Below are 21,455 nucleotides of genomic sequence, written 5' to 3'. Positions count from 1 at the left end.
GGTGGGTCTCGGGGGAAGCCACCCCTGAAGGACAGCCCATATGGAGCAACAGGGAGCCATGTTTTAGGTGAGGTTTTGGTGGTTTTTTTTTTTTTTTTTCAGTTTTATTGGAGTATAGGTTATTTACAATGTGGTATTCATTTCAGGTATACAGCAAAGTGAGTCAGTCATACATATAAATGTATCCATTCTTTTTCCCACATAGGTTATTACAAACTACTGATAGATGTCTCTGTGCTCTATGATAGGTTCTCAGTCCTCATCTATTTGACGCAGTAAAATAGTCATGTACATATGTTAGGTTCTCGGTCATCATCTATTTTATAGTCATGCGTATGTTAGGCTCTCAGGAACCATCTATTGTATATAGTCGTGTGAATGTGTTATTCCCACTACCAAGAACTCACACCCAGAAGCAAAGGGCTGTGACACAAACAGGGCTCCCTGAAAGCTTGTATCTCACTACTTGCCAGAAGATTCTCACTTCCCTCAGCTCTGACGGGAACCACAGGAAACTCACCCTGCCTCTTCCCTCAAGTCTGGGGCCTCCAGCACCAACAGCCCCATCAAGCTGGGCAGTCACATCTTTGAGTCACCGGGGACATGGGAATGATGGGAGGGAGGTGCCAAGGGGAGTGAACTGGCAGCCCTTCCCCCACAGCCGAGCCGTCCTGAGCAGCTCTGTGAGCCTGAGCAGTTTCTCTCCCTCTCTGGTCCCCATTTCCTCTGCTGTACAGTGAAGATGGAAAAGGAAAAACAAAAACAAAGCACCACCCACCCTGTAAGGACACTGTGACATTAGCAGTATCACCAGGAGCTCCTCACATCACATCAGACCTGGCACATGCTAGGTCCCCGGAACATTGTCCCCACCTGTACAATCTACACCTGCTGAGCTGTGTCTCCCTGGAAAGTCAGACCTCCCCTATAGTGCTGGAACCACCCAGGCAGTGTTCTTTCCACTGACTCCACTTCTCTAAGAGTCAACTCCCCCGCCCCCCAACTTTCCTCTGGGCTCTTTCTTTCTGTCCTTTTGTTTGCACCCTGGTCTCAACCCCATCCCATAACAGGCTGGCTTGAGAGCTGTCCCCAGTGTGGGAAACTTCACCTATGGTCACTTCAAACTCTCCCAGACCCTCTAGTGTTCCTGCTGGCTCTCTATGCTGCTGCTCCTCCTCTCAAGGTGTAGTTTAGAAGCTTCCAGAGGCAGGCAAATATGGATGCTTAAAAATCTACCCTTGGATGAGGCACCCTATAAGTCTGGGGCATGAGCTGTTGCTCGGGTCTCACAGCCTCATGGACTTTGAACTTGAGCACCTTCCTCTCTACCTAGCAAGCTGAGAGGCACCCTCTAGCAAAGCCAAGAAAAAATGGGTTTCCTCCCCCTGGGTATTCATACCTATTCACTAACAAGTCTCCTCAGAAACCCTGTGTGCTGCTGGGAAAGGGGAGCTGGGGGGGTGGGTGCCACCTTTAGTCTCTCTGCTTCTCTGGCCCCCACTTCCCACTCTGCTCCCACGCTCCTCATTACTCACAGCTGAGACAGCATGACCCAACCAAAGCCCTGCTTCTTCTCCCAGTTCCTCTTAAAATTTGCAGAGCCACAGTTCGGCTTTCCTAAAAGCTGCCAACTCACCAATCAGATAAGTCAGACTATTTCTGTGCCAATGGGAGAGAACCAGAAAATGGCCCAGGGAGAAGATATGTGCAACATACATGAAAAGGTATTATTGCCTTGTGTGGGTAAAGAGTCAAAGAAATCAGTAAGAAACATATTAACCCTCCTCTCTGAATTTGGAGACAGCATGAACAGTATGTTCCCCTAAAACAACATGTTATTTGTGACTATGCATATGACAGCTTGTTCAACTTCACTAGTCATCAAGAAAATGCAAACTCAGATAACTACATTTTTTCATCTCCAAGTCTACAGAATGATTTAAAATCAAATACTTAATTCTTAGACGAGCACTGGTACTCTTGATGGGAGAGAATACGAATTGTTAAGCCTCAACTTATGAATGTACCAAAAGCCTTAAATACATTCCTAACCTTTGACCCAATAATTCCATTTGTTAGAATACAAGCTAAGGGGAAAAAAACATGAAATGCAGGTATTTATGTTCACAGGATTTATTGCAGCAATGTTAAACTAGCGAAGGAAAAGGAACAACTTAGTGATTAAAACAAATTGGAATGCTTTTATACTTTTATATGGGAAAATGATTGTGACATAACATTTGGTAGTGAAAACCCAGCGCTGAAAATCACATATTCAGGAAATTTTCAGTAGTATAAAATGAATGTCCCCAAATGCATAAAAAGACCAGAAATAAATATACCTTAAGGTGCTAGAGATTATGAGCAGTTGTTAGAATTTGGGGTTTTTTTTCACTCTTCATTAAATTTTTTTATACAGAGAGTATCTATTACTTTGATAAAGGGCAGAACTTATAATTAGAAAGTTGAAAAGACTCAGGTAATAGCTGCCGGCCTCTAACTGTAAGAGCTCATAACCCAGAGGCAGCAACCACAGCAGGGCCACCTCCAAGCCCCTCCCAAGAAGGGCCTGGGCACTGAGTGTGCATTGGTTTGTGGTGGGAAGAGCAGGCAGGGGAACCCTCCTGTGAGCAGCTCCTGTACCACACAGTGCTAGAAGGGAAAGGTCTCCAGAACGTCGTCAGCCCTGGAGGCTTCAAGCTTATAGCAGCCTGTCCTGCATACATTCCAGAGCCTTCCAGAACCGCCGGGCTCCACCACTTTGGACCATTCTTCATTACTGCTCCCAACCTCAGTTTCCTCACCTTTAAAATGGGCCCTCAGCAATACCCTCTTTGAGGGTATTTCTATGGGAATTAAGTGAGTTAAGAACAGTTTTATGTTACAAGATATAGCTGAATTCTTTCTACTCTATTAATAAACATCCAACACATGAAGACACGCTAGGAACTCTATGATTTAATGTTAAACTCTTGCCATAGAATCTAACTTTTCATTTAACTACTTTACTTTCTTAAGACAGCCTTTATTTCTTTAAAATTAAACACTCCCATGGTTAAATCTAAAATCAGTCCAATGTTTCCCTGCCAGTTAAACTACTGACTATTTAATACTGCTTACCTTCTTTTTAGAATGGCTCAGGGTCCTTACAAAAACCAAATATGCCTAAACTCCACTGTGCTGAGTAAGACAGGATACCATTCCATCAGGGATTAGTTGTCTAACGTATTACTCTTAACCAAACTTTGCAGGTTGCTTCAAGTTCATAGATGAGAAAAGTGAGGCTCAGAGAAGTGAAGTAAAATGCTGATGGTTACCCAGCTGGAAAGCAGTAAAGACTTAAACCCCGCTGGACTCTCAAGCCTGAGCTCCTTGGTCACCCACGATGCAGGCACACCCTCTGCTTATGGACAAAGCTGTGATGTCCTAGTTGTATACTAAATGATACTTCATTCTCTGTTCTTGTATCTAAACTGTATTTTGTTGGCTTTCTGTATTTTGTTGTTCAATTATTTAATTAGTTTTTGTCTTCCTGGCTATAGGGATTCTTGCTACTTTGTGGTGCTTTGAACTTGTTCCACCCAGAGAGGTTAATTAAGCAAACCTTTTATGCTTATGTCCAAAGGGACTGTAAATGAGTCTCCGAGAAGCCCTCCCATGAGAGAGGAGCAGGACTACTCTTTGATCACCTGGTGGGTCTTTGGTGTCCCTTCAGCTCTCTGTCTGCATTTCACATAATTGAAGCTGTTTTATTTATGAACCTGGAACACAGGTATACTGTTATCCACCTACATGTGTTAGAGAACAAAGTGTTAAACTATTATGTAACCACTGCGAGCTTCTTTTATATTAAAGGCCTTTCTCTCCCACTGTTACTTTATAGACCTGCCTCTTTACATCTCTGGAATGTAAGTGTTCTTGTCTCCATTTTTCAGATGAGAAAACTGAGACTCAAAAGTTTCCACACCTGGACATTCTGTGAACAGTTCATGTCACATCAGCAGGCACATGCTGAGCACGGAAGTTTGATTAAAGATCTCTGAGCAGCATCCAACTAAAAAGAACAGTAAACACCTGCCCACTGTGTCTAACAGGCAACTCTAGTAAAGATACTGGAGTGGTCCAGCCTGGGAAGAGCTGGGTTGGGCATCTGCCTCGCACATCTCCAGAGGGCAGCCTCAAGTTGTGTTGGAGCTGGATGGTGCTCCCAGCTGCACACACTATGCAGACAGCTGGAAGGGTGTCCTGGGATTGCAACAAAGACTTTAGTGATGGGGGCGGGGGGCATGTCATGGGGCAGTGCACAGGAGGACTAGCCAGTAAACAGCAATGTAAAGCCCCACAGCAAAGATAAAACATAGATGGAGAAGTACAGGGTGTTTCCTGGGGCTGGGATTTAAAACTAGGGTGACATATATTCTCAAGCTCTCTGCCTTTCTCTATGTGCCTGGGGAATTTAACGCTACATATCACAAGACATTCTCTGCTGTCATGGGGGTGGACTCCATTTAACTAACCAGAGTGTCAAATCCATGTCCGGTTTTTGACTGCCTAATAAAGTCAATTCCCCATAAACTCCACTCTGTCTGGAAGCGTCAGACAAGTGATCCAAATAAATCATAGGCCTTTGTCCAGTAATCCTTTTTTTCTAAGAATCTTTCCCAAATATGAGTGCAAGGACTGGAACAGTGCCCCTGAGGGGCCAGCAAGCCAGGAACTCTTCCTAAGCTACAAAAGCCGGTGGTGCTGAGAGGCCTCAGGACCATCAGCCAAGGTTCAAACGCAGGTCTGGCCCTATTTGGTCACGGTCCCTGCTGGTGCCGCCGCCGGCAGCGTGTCACATCTGGGAGTTTCTCAGCCCAGGGTAATTCTCAACCACAACCTCCGTATCTGGTAGCTGCAGATGGAAAAAGAAACAGAGTTAGAAAAATGTGAATCTTGAGCTGGGAAGTCCGAGCCCAGAAGCTTTCAGAAGTGGGCGGGTGTGTGAGTTAAAAAAAAAAAAGTGGAAACCCTGCCGGCCTAGTGCAAGACTGCATAACAGACTAAATGACGGCTGCCTATCTCTTCGGGCCGGAGCCCCTCCCCTCGGGCCGCGCCGAGTGTGACACAGGTGCCGCTTCCTCCTGCGGCTGCTGAGGGTCAGGAGCGCGCCACCGTCCGCCTCCCCTGGGCCTCTGACCCGCCGCACCCGCACCACTGGGGATGAGCAGCTCGCTCGCGCCGCCGCCGCCGCTGCTGCCGTCGACGCCGCCGCAGGGCCACGGTGAGTACTCGCGGGCCAGCGTCGGCGGGGCCGGGCCGAGGGGGCGCGCGGGCCCAGCCTAGCCGAGGAGCTCCGGGGCTCCGGCCCTCTCCGACCTCCTGGAGGACGAAGGGCCCGCGGGCTCAGCGCCGCGACGTCAGCCGCGTCCCCGGGCATCGTGGGGTCCCGTCCGGAGTCGCGGGCCTGGAGAGGCGGCCCGGCGGTTCATCCATGGTTTTCTGTTTACTCGCGCGGTGGTGGGGAAGCGCGGGTGGCCAGAACTTTTCCCAAAGCGAAAGCATCGGGGCCCCGGAGCAAGGAGAGGCAGCGCGGCCGGCGGCGCGGAAGAAAAGCACAAAAAGTTGTTTTCTGGACAGGACGGGGCCGCGCTCTGAGAAACTCCGAGTTGACCGCCAACTCCCTGCAGACGGCGCTGGGTCGCTCTGCTGGGCCGTTGGGGCGGTGGTAATTCTGTCGAGCCCGTTTTCTTTCTTTTTAAAACCAGCACAGGCTTTATTGCCAACAGGAAATCGCCCTGAGATTCTTTCTGAATCTCAAAAGCAGTGTTCTGAAACATTGCTCAGCCTCCCTGAAATGTGTTCCCCCCCCGACCCCCCGCGCGCGCCTCCCGCCATTGGGCTTTTGCAATGAAAACCTAAAATTTTATTTTTAAAAAAGTTGATCCCTCCTGTCCCGACCCCGGCTCCATCTGATCATAGAGACTGTCAGAAAAGGGACCCTCTGAGTCTGTAACAGAATCGCGTTAAGTGATTTTTATGATCCTGATGTGTATTGGAGATAGGCCACTTTAAAAAGTGCCTTTGGCGGCAAACCCGAGCCTGGCTGAGTATGGCCGGATCTGTGTACCATGTGCCGCTGTGTGTACGTATGCGGGTAGGGTGCTCAGCCCCGTCTGGGTGTGCGAGGACCTGGGTGGGTCTGCCTGCAGACCTTGTGTGCCTACTTGTTACAGGGACCTGAAGCAAGCCAACCTCCCTTAACTCCCAGTTCATCATCTGCAAAATGGGAACAATGGGAGAGCCATTGGAGAGCTTTGGGTTGTGAGAATTATGTGCATGTAAACGGCTCACCAGAGCTGAACAGGTACTAGGTGCTTGATAAATGTCAGACGTCCTTACTTTCCTGTGGATCCATGAGTTTGTGTGTGTCTGTGTGAGTCAGATACTAGTGTGTGTTGGGGGGGTTGGGGGCCAGGGCTGAGGGGCCAAGGCCACTGTAATCACTCCAGTTCAGTTGCTGAGACATGCAAGCTTGCAGAGTCCAGTGTGGGGGGCACCAGCTAGCTCTGGCAGCCTTGGGGTCCTCCCACTGCCCCCACCCCCACAGCTCTTTAGGATTCAAGTTTCAGACCCAGACCAATGACTGCAGACACTTCCCTTCACTTTCAGGGATGCAGCCTTTACTTGCATTCCAGGCCAGATTACCTTTAGAATTTACTTTAGGGCTGGATCTGCTGTGGAAGAAGCTCAGGCCCTGTTTCTCAAGCTAACTCAGGCAGGATGTGTCTATATCCTGTCTAAGTTTACATCACTGCTCCTCAGAACCAGAGCTTGGAACCAGAGGACCTGCTGCTCAGGCCAGGCCTGACCTGCCCAGCCCCCAGCTGGGTTCAGCCAGCTCCCATAAGCCCAGAGGCCACGGTTATTGCGAAGGAGTCATGTGCAGAAATCCATTGCCTGACTCTGGATGGAAGGGGTCAAGCTAAGCGAGGAGACAGCCAGGTCTGGCAGCTTTATATAGAATGTGCCACACCTCTGGCAAAAGCAAGGGAGGACTGTGCCCAGTCCAAATGCAGTTCCTTTGCAGCCATGGCTCAGCCCCTCCAGATATCACATGGCATTGGCACTGGGCACAGCCAGCAGCTGGACCTTCCACAGTGCCCATAGTTAGGCAGTTACTAATGGGGACTCTCAGTCCCCCCTGGGAAACAGAGGAGTGAGGGGTGAGAGGTGGTCCCTGTTTGCATGGAGAGGACTCACCCTTCCACACTGAGAAAGAAGAGGCCCTTCACCAGCAGAGAAAGGCTGGCAAGACAAGCCGGTCTGCCTCGGTGGGTGGCAGACACCTAGCACATCAGATGCCCTTCAGGGTCAGAAGCACCTCCGGGGCCGAACACCAAAGGCCCATAAGCACAAGCTAAACACAAAGCAAACAAATGTAAATGCTGAATGAGGAGTTAATAATAGAAAATGATACTTTCTATTAACTGAATCACTGTGTAACTGAATCACTGTGCTGTACAGCAGAAATTATCACAACATTGTAAGTCAACTATACTTCAATAAAACTTTAAAATTAAAAAATAATAATAAAATTATTACCAAAAAAGAGAGAAAAATATACTTTCTTCCCACCTCAAGGGCAGTAACTTTATTGATTTATGAGAATCCTTCTAGAAGTAATATATGTGTGTATATATATATGTATATATATGCAATTTTTATGTACAAAATGAAACACATATTCTACTTCACCTTTTTTCATAAGAATATATCTTACAGATTACACCTTATCACCATAGATAGATTTACTGCTCCTGCAGCTGCATAGTATGAATAAATGAATTGGTTATTTCATTTAACCGACTCCTCCACAAATGGACATTAGATTGTGCACAGTCTTTGATTTCTTTTTCTTTTTTTTTTTTTTTTTTTTTTTTTTTTTGTCTTTTTAGGGCCATGCTGGTGGCATATGGAAGTTCCCAGGCTAGGGGTCTAATCAGAGCTACAGCTGCAAGCCACAGCCACAGCCACAGTGACACAGAATCTGAGCTGCATCTGTGACCTACACCACAGCTCATGACAATGCCAGGATCTTTTAGCCTCCTGAGCAAGACCAGGGATCAAACCCTTGTCCTCATGGATACTGGTTGGATTTGTTATGCTGAGCCATGACAAGAACTCCCTGATTTCTTTTTTTAACCAGACACAGGGCTGCATTGGCAACCCTTATAAGCAGGGATTTACAGCCATGTGTTTGTTTTATCGGATAAATTCCCCACCCTCCCAGAATGTAATTTCTGGGACAAAGAGTATGTTCTCTTAAAATGTTAGTAGACACCGAAAAATTGCCCTCCAAGAGGTCACATGACTTTCTAACACTCACCTGTAACCAAGGCAAGTGGCTATTTTCCTCACATCCTCATTCACAGTGTGGTTTTTATCTTGGCCAATCTAATTAGTAAGACATGTCACCTTTGAAACTGCCTCTGTAATTACAGGTGATGCTGCATTTATTTCTGTACCTCTGTAAGATACTGTGTTTCTTTGGCTGGGAGGTAGCTCATAAGGCCTTTACCCATTTCCTCTCGGGCCCCCTACCCCCAGCAAGGAAACATGCCCCAGAAGTTAAATTCTGTGTCCCTTGTCCCATGGCGAGCGAGAGGCAGGACCAGAGTCTCCCTGCGTGCTGTGCGGTGGGGTCAGACCCGGATTTGCTCCCATCCCCACACTGACTTTGGAGAGTTCCCTGGTACCTCAGTGGTAACAGCTGCTTCACAGGGTCATGTGAAAGATAAGAGCATAGGGCCTGGTGCCATGCCCAGCGATGGTGGTACCTTTGGCTATTGTCAGCAGAACTTGTGGAAGCAAAAAGCTGGCCTACAAGTGCTGGTCATCTCTGGCATGGCTCTAGCAGACAGCAGCTGGTCTCTAATGTAACCACCACATCAGTACCTATATGCCAAGCCTGGGTGCAGCCTTGCTTGGTCTCACAGGCATGTTCTTACCCATTTTTCAGATGAAACACTGGTGGTGGAGGGCTGACCCTCCCCTGGTCCCCAGGGCACTGCCAGGCTGTCAATGCTAGCAGAGACTGGCCTGAGGGGAAATCAGGGTACATGTGGGCCAGCTGCCCACACCAAGAGAACTGGGCCCGGGAAATCATGGCTATGGCTTTGCACAGACACTCAGAACCTGCCAACTGCCCCATGGCTTTTCAGCCAGGCTTGTGATCCAGCCTCGGCCCACTGCTGGTGGCCATCATGCCCTCCTCTGTGGTCAGGCCTGTCCCACTCCAGCCCGGGGCCGTGCTCCACCCAGCCTTTCAGGGCAGCTCAGGCCATGCCCTGGGCACCTATCACATGGGGTCACCTCCAGCCTCACCTCATGTATTCTCAGCAGTGTCCTCAAGTGAAGGAGATTATGTGCCAGATCAAAACCAGCTGAACCCAAAACCTGCCTGCCTCTTGTGTTGGGCTCTGGGCTGTGACCTCTGCTCACCTGGAAGCAAAGTCCACTGACCATGAAAGGCATTTTCTCTTGAGTTGCTGGCCAGGCACCCTGCTGGAACCATACACATGGCCTCCAGCAAGCAGAGGTCCCCCTGCTGTGCTTTTTTAAGCCATTTGGTGCAAATACACTTGGCCTCAATTTGCTGGTGATGAGGAGTTGAGAATCCTGGCTTTTGAGTTAAGGGTTTGGGTTTGAATGTGGACCACCTCTGACCTGGCCATGGCCTTGAATATGGCACCAGCCCTTTGCATCTCAGCTCATAGGTAAAACTAGTATAGCACCTGGGTCCATTCATCACTGCCCAGCCTGAGGGCTGGAAGGTGGTCCAGTGGGTTCTGGCTCACTTGCTCCTGCCCGGTTCCCTCCGAACTCCTGCCTCTGGCCCCATTTGCTCATTTGCCGCTGAAAAACAATACCAAGGACAGGAGGAACCAGCTGGCCAGGTGCTAGGGCCCAGCCAGGCCCCCAGACCCAGCAGGGAGCCACCCTGGCAATAGACCTGGAATGCTGCTGCTTCCTGTGCTGATCATAGTAGAGCCAGGGGCTGAGGGCAGCCAGAGCCCGTGTCCTCTCCCGGGAGCTGTGTGACTGTGAGCAGACCTTTCACCCTCTGCAGCTCTGTCTCCCCACGCAGCACCCACAGAGGACCAGCTTTGCTCCCCAGCCTCACCTGAACATAAGACCCTTAACAATAGGGGTCTCAGCTGTCTTGTTCTCCACGGGGAAGAGTATGCTCCTTAAAAACATGGATGGATGGATGGATGGATGGATGGATCGATCGATCGATCAATCGATTGATCGATGGATGGATGATGGATGGACGAATGGATGGATGGAAGGATAGGGGAATGGATAGACGGATGGATGAATGGATGAAGGTATGGATGGGTGATGTATGGGTGGGTGGATGAATGGAGGGAGGGATGGATGGATGGATGGATGGATGTGGGTAAATGGAGGTGAAGATCCAACCAGAGACAAACCTCGTCTACACCGAGAGTCCCTTATTCACCCACATCCTCTCCCAGTCCTGTGTAAGCCCTGTTCTCTTGGTGGCCCACAGTGGCCTGTGCACACCCAGTGCCTCTTGTGTACCCTAATCTGTGAGCAAGTGGCCTCTCCCCTCCCACCTGGCCCACAGCCGTTCCTCCTTACAACATCTTCTCTCATCAGCATTTTTCTCTTTCCTTCGATGCTGCCCTTGAGCAGGTGCACAGCTGCCCCCGCCCCTGGGCCCCCTTCTCACCCTTTCCAGCCTCCACACCAAACTTGAGCTCCTTTGAGGAGGCTGAGCCTTCCCTCCTTTGGTCGTGCCCTGGGCTGACTTGTCATTTGAATGGCCCTCATTCAGCCTCTGCCAAATTCCTCATTTTAGTGAATTAATTTCAGTTCTGGCTGAAAACCTCTAGTAGTCTTTTTTTTTTTTTTTTTTTGCCTTTTTTTTTTCCTTTTTTTTTTTTTTTTTTTTTAGTTTTACAATATCCTTTTTTATCCTTTTTTTTTTTCCTTTTCTACAACTTCTATAAATTATCCTGACCCACCCTCCTCTTATGGAGATGGCCTCCCTAACTCAGAGCATAGCAAGTCGCTGCACCGCTGCACCCGCTGAAGTTATCTCACTTCACCCTCAGCAGCCCTCCGGCAAGTATTTTTATCTCCATTTTGCATGTGATGATACAGAAACTCAAGAGGCTCCGTGACTTGCGAGCCACCGACCCCTTGCTTGCTCAAACTTGCTCCACTTCACATCAGACCCAGTGCTCAGAATTCTTAGAGACCCACATGAAGGTGTGTTTCTTTTAAAATCAAAAGTGAATAATGAACTTTTAAGACAAAACATTGCATCTGGCTTTCTATCAGTACCACTCTAAAATATACCTGTTAATATTTGAAAAGAGAAGGGACCTATGAAGGCTACCTTGCAGACCCGGCTCAGCCCATCCAGGCCCAGCTCTCCATGGCGGGGCCCCTGGGCCAGGCAGCTGCCAGGCCACCCTCTGTCTCTACCTTAGGGAGATTTTGAGAACCAGAAGCAAATTCTTGAGGAGACCCAAGACTCACTCCCCTCTCTCTCTCTCTTTCTCTCTCATCCTCTTGGCCTTTTAGGCCATAAAATTGGGCTTTCCTTCACTTCCAAGTTTAAAAGTCAGTTTTCTTTGCCCTCTCCATTAAAGAAGCAGCCTGTGCTCATTGTAGAGTTATAGACACAAGACCAAGGAGAAGGGCACAGGAAGCTTCTCTCTAGAGCAGAGGTGACCTCAGGTACACATGGACAGCCAGGCACCAGCTGGGAGGCAGTTCAGAAGGAGACCTGGGCAGAGAGAAAGATGGAGGATTTCAGGGTAAAGAGGCCACGCAGCTCAGGGTCCGAGGGGAGCTGCAAAGAGCCTGCACTGATCATGGGGTGGTGGAGCTCAGCACGGGAGCAGAGCCAGGCAGGAGGGCTATGCTGGTCCATGCCTAGAGGAGAGGCACATGGCATCTTGTTCAACCAGATGTTACCCAGATGTCTTAATATTAATTCCAGTTTAGAAATATGGAAGCTGAGGTTCAAAGAATTTACTTCCCCATAGCCTTGCTGGGCATCACTGGCCCCATCCAGCCTTGAGCCAGGTGTGCCTCCACCCCAGGACCCTTGCCCCTCCACTCAGCTCTGCATGGCCCTGAAGTCACTCTCCTGCCCCAGAAGAAAAGGCCTTTCTTTACCTACCTCCCCACCCTGGGTCACTTGTGCTGGCTCTGTCCTCCCCTGCTGGACCCCACCCAGCAGCAGAGCAGCTGCTGCTGAAATGCTCCTAGTGGCCGTGACCTAGCAAGCACTGCGGCCAGCCTACACCAGGGCTCTCTTCCCCGAGGAAGCCGTGGGCAGCTGCCTCTTGGGGTCACTGCAAGGGCACCAAGAGAGAATAACACCCCCACCACCTGCCAACCAATTCCAGGCTTGCCTCCCCCAAGGAACCAACCCCAGCTGACAGCCTGGCCTTTCATTCAAACATCACAAGCCATGGGACCATCACAAGCCACAGGACTGCTCCTTCCTTGGGTATTATCCTTTGCTGGGTGCTTTCAGGTCTGTTTCTTCTCTTCACTCAAGAGGCACTGCACGCCCTCTCTGACAGATGAATGAAATGAAGCTTGAAGAAGCCAGAGGTAGTGCTCGGAGCAATGCTGGACACGGGTCTCTGATTCCCTTGGGAGAGCACTGTTTTTGCCACAGACGCCCACTTAGCAGTGTTCTAAGTGGGGATGGATAGGGTGACATCGAGGCACTGATCCTAGGACTGCAGTCACCAGAAGGAACGGAGGTCCCCCATCCCTGAATCTCCAAAGCAGTGGCTGCCCACTGGGGTCTCTGCCCCAAACACACACACATCAAAATGATGTCACAACTGCAGATCTCCAGAGCAATTATTTTCAGGAGAAGTGACATTTCTACAAATGCTCATTCTTAGATGAGGTTTGCAAATATGAAGGAGATCAAAGCCCATCTGTTGGACTGGGGTTGGGGATAAGAGGCCTGGTGACCCCTTCCAGGGACCCCTTTGTGATGGTCCCTGTCCAGTCATCGCTGGACACTGAGGCCTCACGTAGCCCAGTTTACAGCCTCCTGGCTGGTGTCTTGCAGGATGGCCACCTGATGTCCAGTCACTGTTTGTCATCAATGATGGCACTTTGGGGCTTGCGTCTCAGAGGGTTGTTCCACCTGAGACGTTTCCATCACATTAAGTGCAAGATGTTCTCACTGTGGTTAAATACTTGCCTACAGCCAGACTATACTGTGCACCCAGCCGTCACTCATCCTACCAATTAACTCCATGAAAAAGGTTCTTATCGAACTTCGAAAGTCTATGAAGAAAATTTGAAAAGTGAGGAAGGAAACTAGATGGATAATTCCATTACAAAAACAATTTATCCACAAATGCTTACAGACCGCCATATGCAAGAGAAACTCAGAGGCTTATGATGCGTCCACCCTTGTCTGCCCCAGGGATTCAGGAGGAGATGAGGAAAGGACTGAGACAAGGACCCTGCCCTCAAATTATCCTTGGGCTTCTGAGGCAGCAAGACGTACATCAGGGCAGGAATCAAAGCATCCAACCCTCGTTGTGGGAAGTTTCTTTTCACACGAACTCTGGTTTCAGATCTAATTACCTGTCTCCTTGTGATTCTTCAATAGGTATCCAGATATTTAAAAAATAACAATAGTAAAATAACTGCTCAAGTATGCATGGGTATCTAAAGTTAGCTAATCTCAACAGCTAATATTAAATCATGGTGAATTTCTCCTTAACTAGATAGAGGTTTCTCTTGCCTAATTAAGACTTTGGGAGTTCCCATTGTGGCTCAGCGGTAACGAACCCAACTAGTATCCATGAGGATGCAGGTTCAATCCTTGGCCCCACTCAGTGGGTTAAGAATCCGGCGTTGCAGTGAGCTGTGGTGTAGGCTGGCAGCTGCATCTCTGATTTGACCCCTAGCCTGGGGACCTACATGTGCTTTGGGTGTGGCCCTAAAAAAAAAAGACTTTGTACTTGAAGAAGTTGTTGACCAGTGTTGGTTGTTGAGAATGTTCAAACTCTGGGGAATGACTTAGGTTACAGGGATGTAAGCCCCACTCACCACCACCGCATGTCTGTGTAGGAAATGTGTTCTCTTTCAAAGAGAACAAAATTCCCTTCAAAGGAGGGTTGAAGAAAGTTGGTTCCGATGGGCTTTTGAACTACATGTATCTGTATCAGGCTTTGGTAATTACCACCCCCCAGGTCATTTCCTATTTAAGAATCTCAGGGCTTCTGAAAAGCTCTTCCAGAACATGCTATTTTTCAAGAACTCATTGGAGTGAAACGATGTTTGTCACTCGCTGAGAGAGCAAACAGTGCTGGAGGAAGTCAGAACACATCTTTGAGGACATGGCAGTCGAAGGCAGATGAAAGCCATAGTTTTCCTTCCAAGTTCAGGCACGGCTGTGGGGCTGTTTCCCCATTCACAGGCACTTCTTCCGGGCTCTGTATATCCTGAGGCCTTGGTCTCCAGCCAGCTGTGCTTTTGGTAAAAGCTAGCTCTGAGGCCACCCGGCCTGGAGGCACAGTTGTCAGTTCCTGGCCTCCTTGCCCCAAGGCTCCAGGAACAGAGGCTGATTGTCTCTGAACAAAAGACTGACCTCTCACTGCCCTGCCCCCTGCCTGGGCCCCTGCTGTTCCTTTGAGCCCCCAGGGATGGGGTCACCCCCAGAAGAAGTGAGCAGAGGGTGGGCCTCAGGTCCCCCTGTCTTTCAGGGACACTTGTTCTACTGCAGGATGCTGCCCATGCCCCCTCTGGCCTCCCTGGAGCAGGCTGTTGGTGCAGCCCTCCTGGAGCTACCTGGACAGACCATTAGTCCCATCCTGGGACCTGGCATCTCCAAGCCCAGAATTACCTGGAGAGTCTCTTCGTGACAGCCTGGCCAGTCAGCAGGCCAAGGGGGGTGCAAAGAGCTGAGTCAAAGAGGCCCAGGCTACAGTCTTCCCAGCATAGATGGCCTGAACCCCATGCAAGGTTTAAATCAGAAGCAGGGCCCTCTGAAGTTGCTGGTGCATCTTCCCTGTGAAGCTTTTCAGCAGAACCGTTCTGGGCCCCGCAAGGAATGAGTGCAAATGTGGATCCCCAACAGCTGCAGTCACAGGCCCTCAGGACCTCCTGGGAGGGGCTGGGAGTGAGAATAAACACAAGAGAGAGCCTCAAGCAGGGAGAGGGTGCCTTGGCCCCTCCCCCACAGCTCTAGGTCCACAAAGCCCTGGGCTGGGGCAGGCGCCCGGCAGAGGGCAGGGAGCAGCCAGGGTGGAGGGTTTGGCCTGCAGGGTTGGAGAAAAGAGCCAGGAAAGGGTGTGGGTGAGGGTGGTCTCGGCGCAAGGCTCCTGGGATCCCAGCTTCTACCTTTCTGGGAAAAGAGACCCCACATCATGCTCAGCCTCACCCCAAGGCTTCACCAGAAATTGCATCCCATGATTTCAGAGGCTTCCAAAAGCTGGCCTCTGTGCATGCACATGTGAGCCTATGACCTGGAGGGGTGAAAGCACAACCTGGAATTACAGACACCTTCTCTCTGAGCACAGAGTGGTGAGGAGACCAACAAGGCTCCCACAGCTCGGGTCAGGAGCTGGGTGGCCCCCGCCTCAGTCTCCCTGACAGCGCATGTCGGAGGCATAACTTAATTCGGCAACAGCCAGGTTCATCGGCAGGACAACCTGAGAGGTTATTTCATCTGCTTTACATTTACACACCGTTATGTCTGGTCTGCTGAGCTATGCAGTTAAGTGACCAGAACCACATGAGTGCAGCCCATGAGCTCACCCTGAGCGCCCCCTGCCCCTGGATGACCATCCCAGCATGAGAATCCAGGGGCCACTCAAATACTTTGCTTCTTGTCTCCAGGAACCACCCTGCAGGGACGTAGGCTGTGCACATCCCTTTGTCCTTGGACCTGCTAGTGCCCCAAAGCTCAGGGGTCCTCACTCAGCCATAGCCTTATGCCAGAGGAGGGTGGGGGCATGGAGAGGGCATCAGCATCTCCTGAGTCTCTCAAAGCGGAGGGCAGGTGTCCTTGCGCCCCCCGGGGAGGGGGGTGCCTTTATACACCCCTTAGAAAGGGGGTCCGAGCCCCTCATACAACTGGTATCCAGAGTGTTCCCAGAAAAGGTGTAAAGGAACTGTCCCAAGGCCACACCAGTAACAAATAGTAGAGGCAGCGGTACAGTGCAGGCACCTTTTGATCCCTCCACGTCTCCACCCACAAGCTCACCTGCAGGCAGCATATCCTCCCCATGATGCTGTGTGCTTATGTGCTACAAGTCCACGGACACAAGTGCTTCATTCTTAAGTGTGTGCATGCGCACGCGCGCGCACACACACACACACACACACGCATACATACACATACACAGAGGATATCTGACCCTGCCTCTTCGATTCAGCTCAGGGCCCCCTCCCTCCTGAGCAGGGCTGCCCAAGCCTCTGCACCAGCAGGTGCACAGCTCAGCCCCCTATGCAGCTTGGCTGTGTCTGCCTCTGTTTTTTCCCGAGTTTTTTTTCCCTTCCCTTTGTGCATGCATGCTGATGGAAACAGCTCCTTCCCCCAGGCCTGCCTCTGATAAGGTTCCCTCAGTTTCCAGCAAGTGGAGCTGAGCCTCTTATCAGGCAGCAGCAGGGGATCTGCACCACCACCCCCCATCTGCACCGGGCAGGCTGGTGCTGATAAAGCGGGCCTGGGCCCAGCACTCACCAGCTGCTTCTCAACTTGTCCCCAGGGGGGACACAGAAGCAGGCAGTGGGAGCCAGGAAGTCTCTTCCCTTTCTTAGACACCAGAACTGAGTTCCAGTGACCACAGTCACCTGATGGGGAGCAAGTTGGGGACAGAGGTCTGGCCAGGATGCTGCAGGAGGAATTACTCCTTAGGGCCTGAACATGGCAGTGGGAGTTGGCTCCTCTTGGGGCCTATCAGGATCAGCCTTTGGTGTGAGTCCTCTTAGAATTCCCTATGGGGCAAGCACTGTTGTTCTGATTCCTGGGTAAGATGCTGAGCCCAGCAGACAATTTGAAGGCATTTGGCCTCATAGGGCAGATGGGATGAGGTTTGCAGCAGGCTTGCCAGCCCCCAAAGCTCAGACTGCCCCCACCCCAGTCCTGGGGGCTCTGATTTGAAGGAGATCAAAGTCCTCACCCCCACCCCACCCCGACACACACCCCATTTGAAGATAGAAATTCTACCTTCAAATGTTAACTTCTTTTCCTTTAAGTTTGGGTCACTGGTAAATGTCCTCTCTTTAGGGTAGGACAGACTGGGTTAGCTGACTATTTTGTGAAAAGTGACTTGGCCTCTCTGACTTTAGTTGTCCTGCCTATTATATGGACTGTGTGCCATGCCCTGCCAGGAGCACCCAGGATTCCACAGCTGGAGGGCACCTCCCACCAGTGGCCGCCACTGCTTCCATCAGTGGAGGCAGGGCCAGGGGCTGGCAGCAGGTCCAGCCATAGACCCTCATCTGGGTTTGAATCCTGGCTCTGTCCTTGGCAACTGAGCTCTAGCCTTTTTATGTTTACACCAGGGGTAGAAATACCAGCTGCAGAGTTGTTGGGGAGTTCAGCTAATGAGAAGTACTCGCCGCCTGTGACAGGCCCAGCAGAGGGAGTTTGGGGTGAGAAGTATCTTGAGTGTGAGGTGAAGTGAGTGAGGTCCTAGCACAGAGCAGACCCAGGGAAGACCTCCAGCTGCCCTGTGCACATGGATGCACAGGAGGATGGAGGACACTCCAAGACCAAGCTTCCATACAGGGCAGGGTAGGCAGGGCCACCTGGCACCCTGGGCCGGTAAACAGAGCCTTCCCTGGAAGGTGCACCCCCCCCTGCCCTGAGGGCCCCATGGGAGGGGCTCAGAGTGGTGCACCAAGGCAGCCCTGTCAGAGCAAACCTCAAGGAAAGGATCGGTGACACTGCCAAGAGGATAAGCAGCTAATGCAGAGCCACACAAGTGGTCTGCCCTGAGATGGACACTGAGCTGGAGGTGTGAGGTTACAGCTGAAATACCAAGCAACCAGCCTCCCCAGACACCAAGGCTGGGGAATGTTAAGGGTGGGAGAAAGGGCAGGTGGGGGCAGGGCAGGAGGGCTGCCCATGAGCTGGGGTCTGGGGAAGGAGCAGGGAGGGGTCCTCAGGTCTTTCCCCTGGAATCAGTTAAAGCATCATTTGTGGTCATGGGAGGCAGAGGCCTAACGTGTGTCAAGTTCTCTGCAGCCAAGAGGTCAACACAGATGGCCTCTTGCCCAGCACACAGCAGGTGCTCAGTGGACTGGTTCAGCCAGTACTGCAAACTCCTGCTTTCTTAACTTGCTGTGTGGGTGTTTCTCCTGCTGCATGTCACCAGGCTGCCAGGAGGAGTTTTGTGTGACAACCTTCCCTGTGCCGTTCACCCTGAAAATTGCTGGACACCCATGGGAAGATGCCATAGCCTCCCCTATACCCCAGAGTCATTTTGCTGTGCTTGCTGGGTCTGCTGTAGAAACAGGAAGTCACTTCCTCCTAGAAGGTCAGCACAGGTGCCTCCTATGGGGGGTTGGGTTTGAACCAGTGAGGGTTCTTGTATGGATACATGCTGGAGGGGCAGTGGAAGGACCATTCAGAGGAGAGGGCACAGCATGAGCCGGAACCTGGGAACATAAAATAGAATCAGAGTCCATGTGACTTTGTGGACACTTGCATGGGACAGGCGGGATGTGGACACTGAGATGACAATGGGGGATTCTTGTACCTGTGGCTCTGGTTCTCCTCAGGGGAACCCCCTTTAGAAAGTCACAGAGTTTCTGGTGAATTGACAGAGAACCAGGCAGTCTATGAAGCTGGCATGTGATATGGGGGATGTACTTATGCTAAAAATCACGTGGTTATTTATCCAAAAGTCACACCTTGCATTATCTGACAACCATAGGAGCATGGGACCTAGACCTGGGTGTTTTTAAAGGGTCTGATATACAGAGCTGAGAACCATGAGCAAGAGGCTTGCACTGCTGTGAGCAAGCCCATTGTCTCGTGTCCCAGGCCCGGTCCCCAAGGGCAAAGACTTCTGAGTAGATGGAGCATTCCCAGTCTTAGAAACTTCTCCTGGGAAGCTTTTGAGATCTCCTTCTTACTCATCCTTTCCATCTGTCTCATAGATGCCTCTCACAGTGATTAAAAACCTATTTTTTATGTAATTTGGGAAGTCTACAATCCATCTTAATTTTTTAATACTTTAAACAATGTAGGAGTTCCTGTTGTGGCTCAGCAGATTAAGAATCAGACATAGTGTCTGTGAAGATGTGGGTTCAATCTCTGGCTGCTCAGTGGGTTAAGAGTCTGGCATTACTGCAAGCTGAGGCATAGGTCACAAATACGACCTGGATCTGGTGTTGCTGTGGCTGTGGCATAGGCCAGCAGCTGCAGTTCCAATTCGGCCCTAGCCTGGGAACTTCCATATGCCACAGGTGCATTCCTAAAAAGAAAAAAATAAAATAAAATAAATGAGGTAACTATGGAAGTGATCCCATAACTAGATATATTTAAGTGCAAAACAATAAATTCTTATTCATAATGTTCCTACCACCTCAACACACTGATGTCTCCTGCACTAACTTGTAACCACACTCCTGCCAGAACCTCAAGCTCTCTGACCCTCAAGACTCCCAGCCTTGAGAACAGTGGGCCTCCCTGGAGTTCCCACCTCACAGCTATACCTACCCCCTCCTTGTCCACAACTCTCATCCCTGTGGTCTCTGTGTCATGCTTATCCTTTTTCAGTAGCTCCCAAGTGCTCCTCTAAACTTGGAAAAGAGACAGCTCTTCTCTCCATCCCTATGCTGCTTCAAAATTTCTAGAGATTCCCTTTCTCTATAATCTCTCGCATTCTCAGTGCCTTTGAGAAGACCCAGCTTTCTAACCTGATGGTTAAGATTCTTCATTGCTCATTACTCACCAAGCAAATGAATGGATAAAGTTTATTAATGATGTTGAATGTGGTAGTGATGGTAGAAGAAGTAATAAGACAAGGAAAAGGAAGAGAGGATAACAAACTCAAGACATGTATTAAATTTAGTCATTTGTATTTTTCCTTCCTTCTCCTATTCCAAATAGCTATTTGGAAGGTGTAAAATATGAACAAATTTCATATTTGTTTCAATATGAAATCAGCCATACTAAAAAGGATAAAATTATTTGTAATCTATATTATCTTAGACCATCCGGCTTATCTAGGAGTCACTCCCTCCCTAATCTTGATCATTCAAATAGATCCAACTCTGTAGCTGGCCAATGTCTTTTTTGGTAGCTCTATTTTTGCTCTTATTTGGTTTGTTTTAAGAAATTAGTATACCAGTCCAACAGAATAGTAAATGGTGTTTGTACTCGCCCTTCTCTCCCTAAGATGTGTTCAATCTCAAACACTATTTTGAGGTGTTAGGATCCCTGCTGAGGAGAGTTGAGCAGTGTGTCCAGATTATATTGGCTACATTAGAATAGCAGAAGGCTGCAATTCACCCTTGCTGGTTGTCAATAGATGTACCAGTTGTCAGACTTTAAAAAAACCACCTACAAAATTCTGAAGTGAAACAAAGTCTAAGTTTGTTGTCTTTCTTTGATGAGTCTCCAGGGCATTTATCACTTTCTGTGGAAGAAACATTTAATTTATATGGCAATTGATTTGTGTCATGGGGTTTCAACTGACAGGAGGAAGAGTTATGTGTGTGTTTATGGTTTCTTTGCTTTTAAAAGATTAATGTTGGCGAAACATAAATCAAGAGACCTTAGAGGGAGAGTGGTGCTGGGAAGATGGAAAGACGGAGCAGGAGTGTGCTGGAGTGATGGATTGAGACATATTACAGAGTATCTTCATCAGCCAGGAAAACAGAGGGAGGATGGAATGGGGCAGGGGTTGGGGGGCGGGGAGAGACCAGTGAAGAGAAATGGAATTTCCTCCCCAAGCACAAAAACAGCACAAGGGCTTGAACTAGGGGCGGTAGGCCCCTAGCTTCCTTGCCTGATGCAAAATGAGGAGAATTGATGACTTCCTGACCCCCTGTCCTGCCCTGATACCCAGAGAACAAAGGAGGCCATCAGTCCTGAGGGAAGTGCTTGGGAAGCCCAGCTATTCTAGGAAGTAAACAGGTACTCCCAGCCCCCAAGTCAGGGAACTGGCCCCCATGCCTCCCCCAGGGACCCTGTGCCTAGAGGTCATGTGCATGTGCACCTGCAATGGATGTGTTTTGTGGTATGTGTGTGGGGTGTGTGTGTAAGGGATGCGTGTGTATGTGTGTGGGGGGCGGTGTGGGAGGGGAGAGGGAGAAGGAGCTATTCTCAAATAAACGAGGATGAGAAGAGTGTCAGGTGATGGCACACCCCCACCTCCCCCACCCCACCCCCACCCCCTGCCCTTGGAGCCCTGCAGCTGCGTTCT

At 49.9% G+C, this 21,455-nt stretch overlaps 1 protein-coding gene across 1 annotated transcript in view; it reads left to right on the top strand.

The window, feature by feature from the left end:
• GYPC (glycophorin C (Gerbich blood group)) overlaps positions 4,816 to 21,455 on the top strand; it is a 30,571-nt gene continuing 13,931 nt past the window's right edge. Inside the window, exon 1 of the mRNA XM_003133289.6 lies at positions 4,816 to 5,266. Within this exon, the coding sequence (XP_003133337.3) occupies positions 5,206 to 5,266 (61 nt within the window). The 5' untranslated portion in view covers positions 4,816 to 5,205. The remainder of the gene's footprint in view (positions 5,267 to 21,455) is intronic.

The sequence above is a fragment of the Sus scrofa genome, chromosome 15 (assembly GCF_000003025.6).
Source record: "Sus scrofa isolate TJ Tabasco breed Duroc chromosome 15, Sscrofa11.1, whole genome shotgun sequence".
Taxonomy (NCBI): Eukaryota; Metazoa; Chordata; class Mammalia; order Artiodactyla; family Suidae; genus Sus; species Sus scrofa.
The sequence above is the reverse complement of the archived record's forward strand: the minus strand, read 5'-3'. Positions and strand labels throughout refer to the sequence as shown.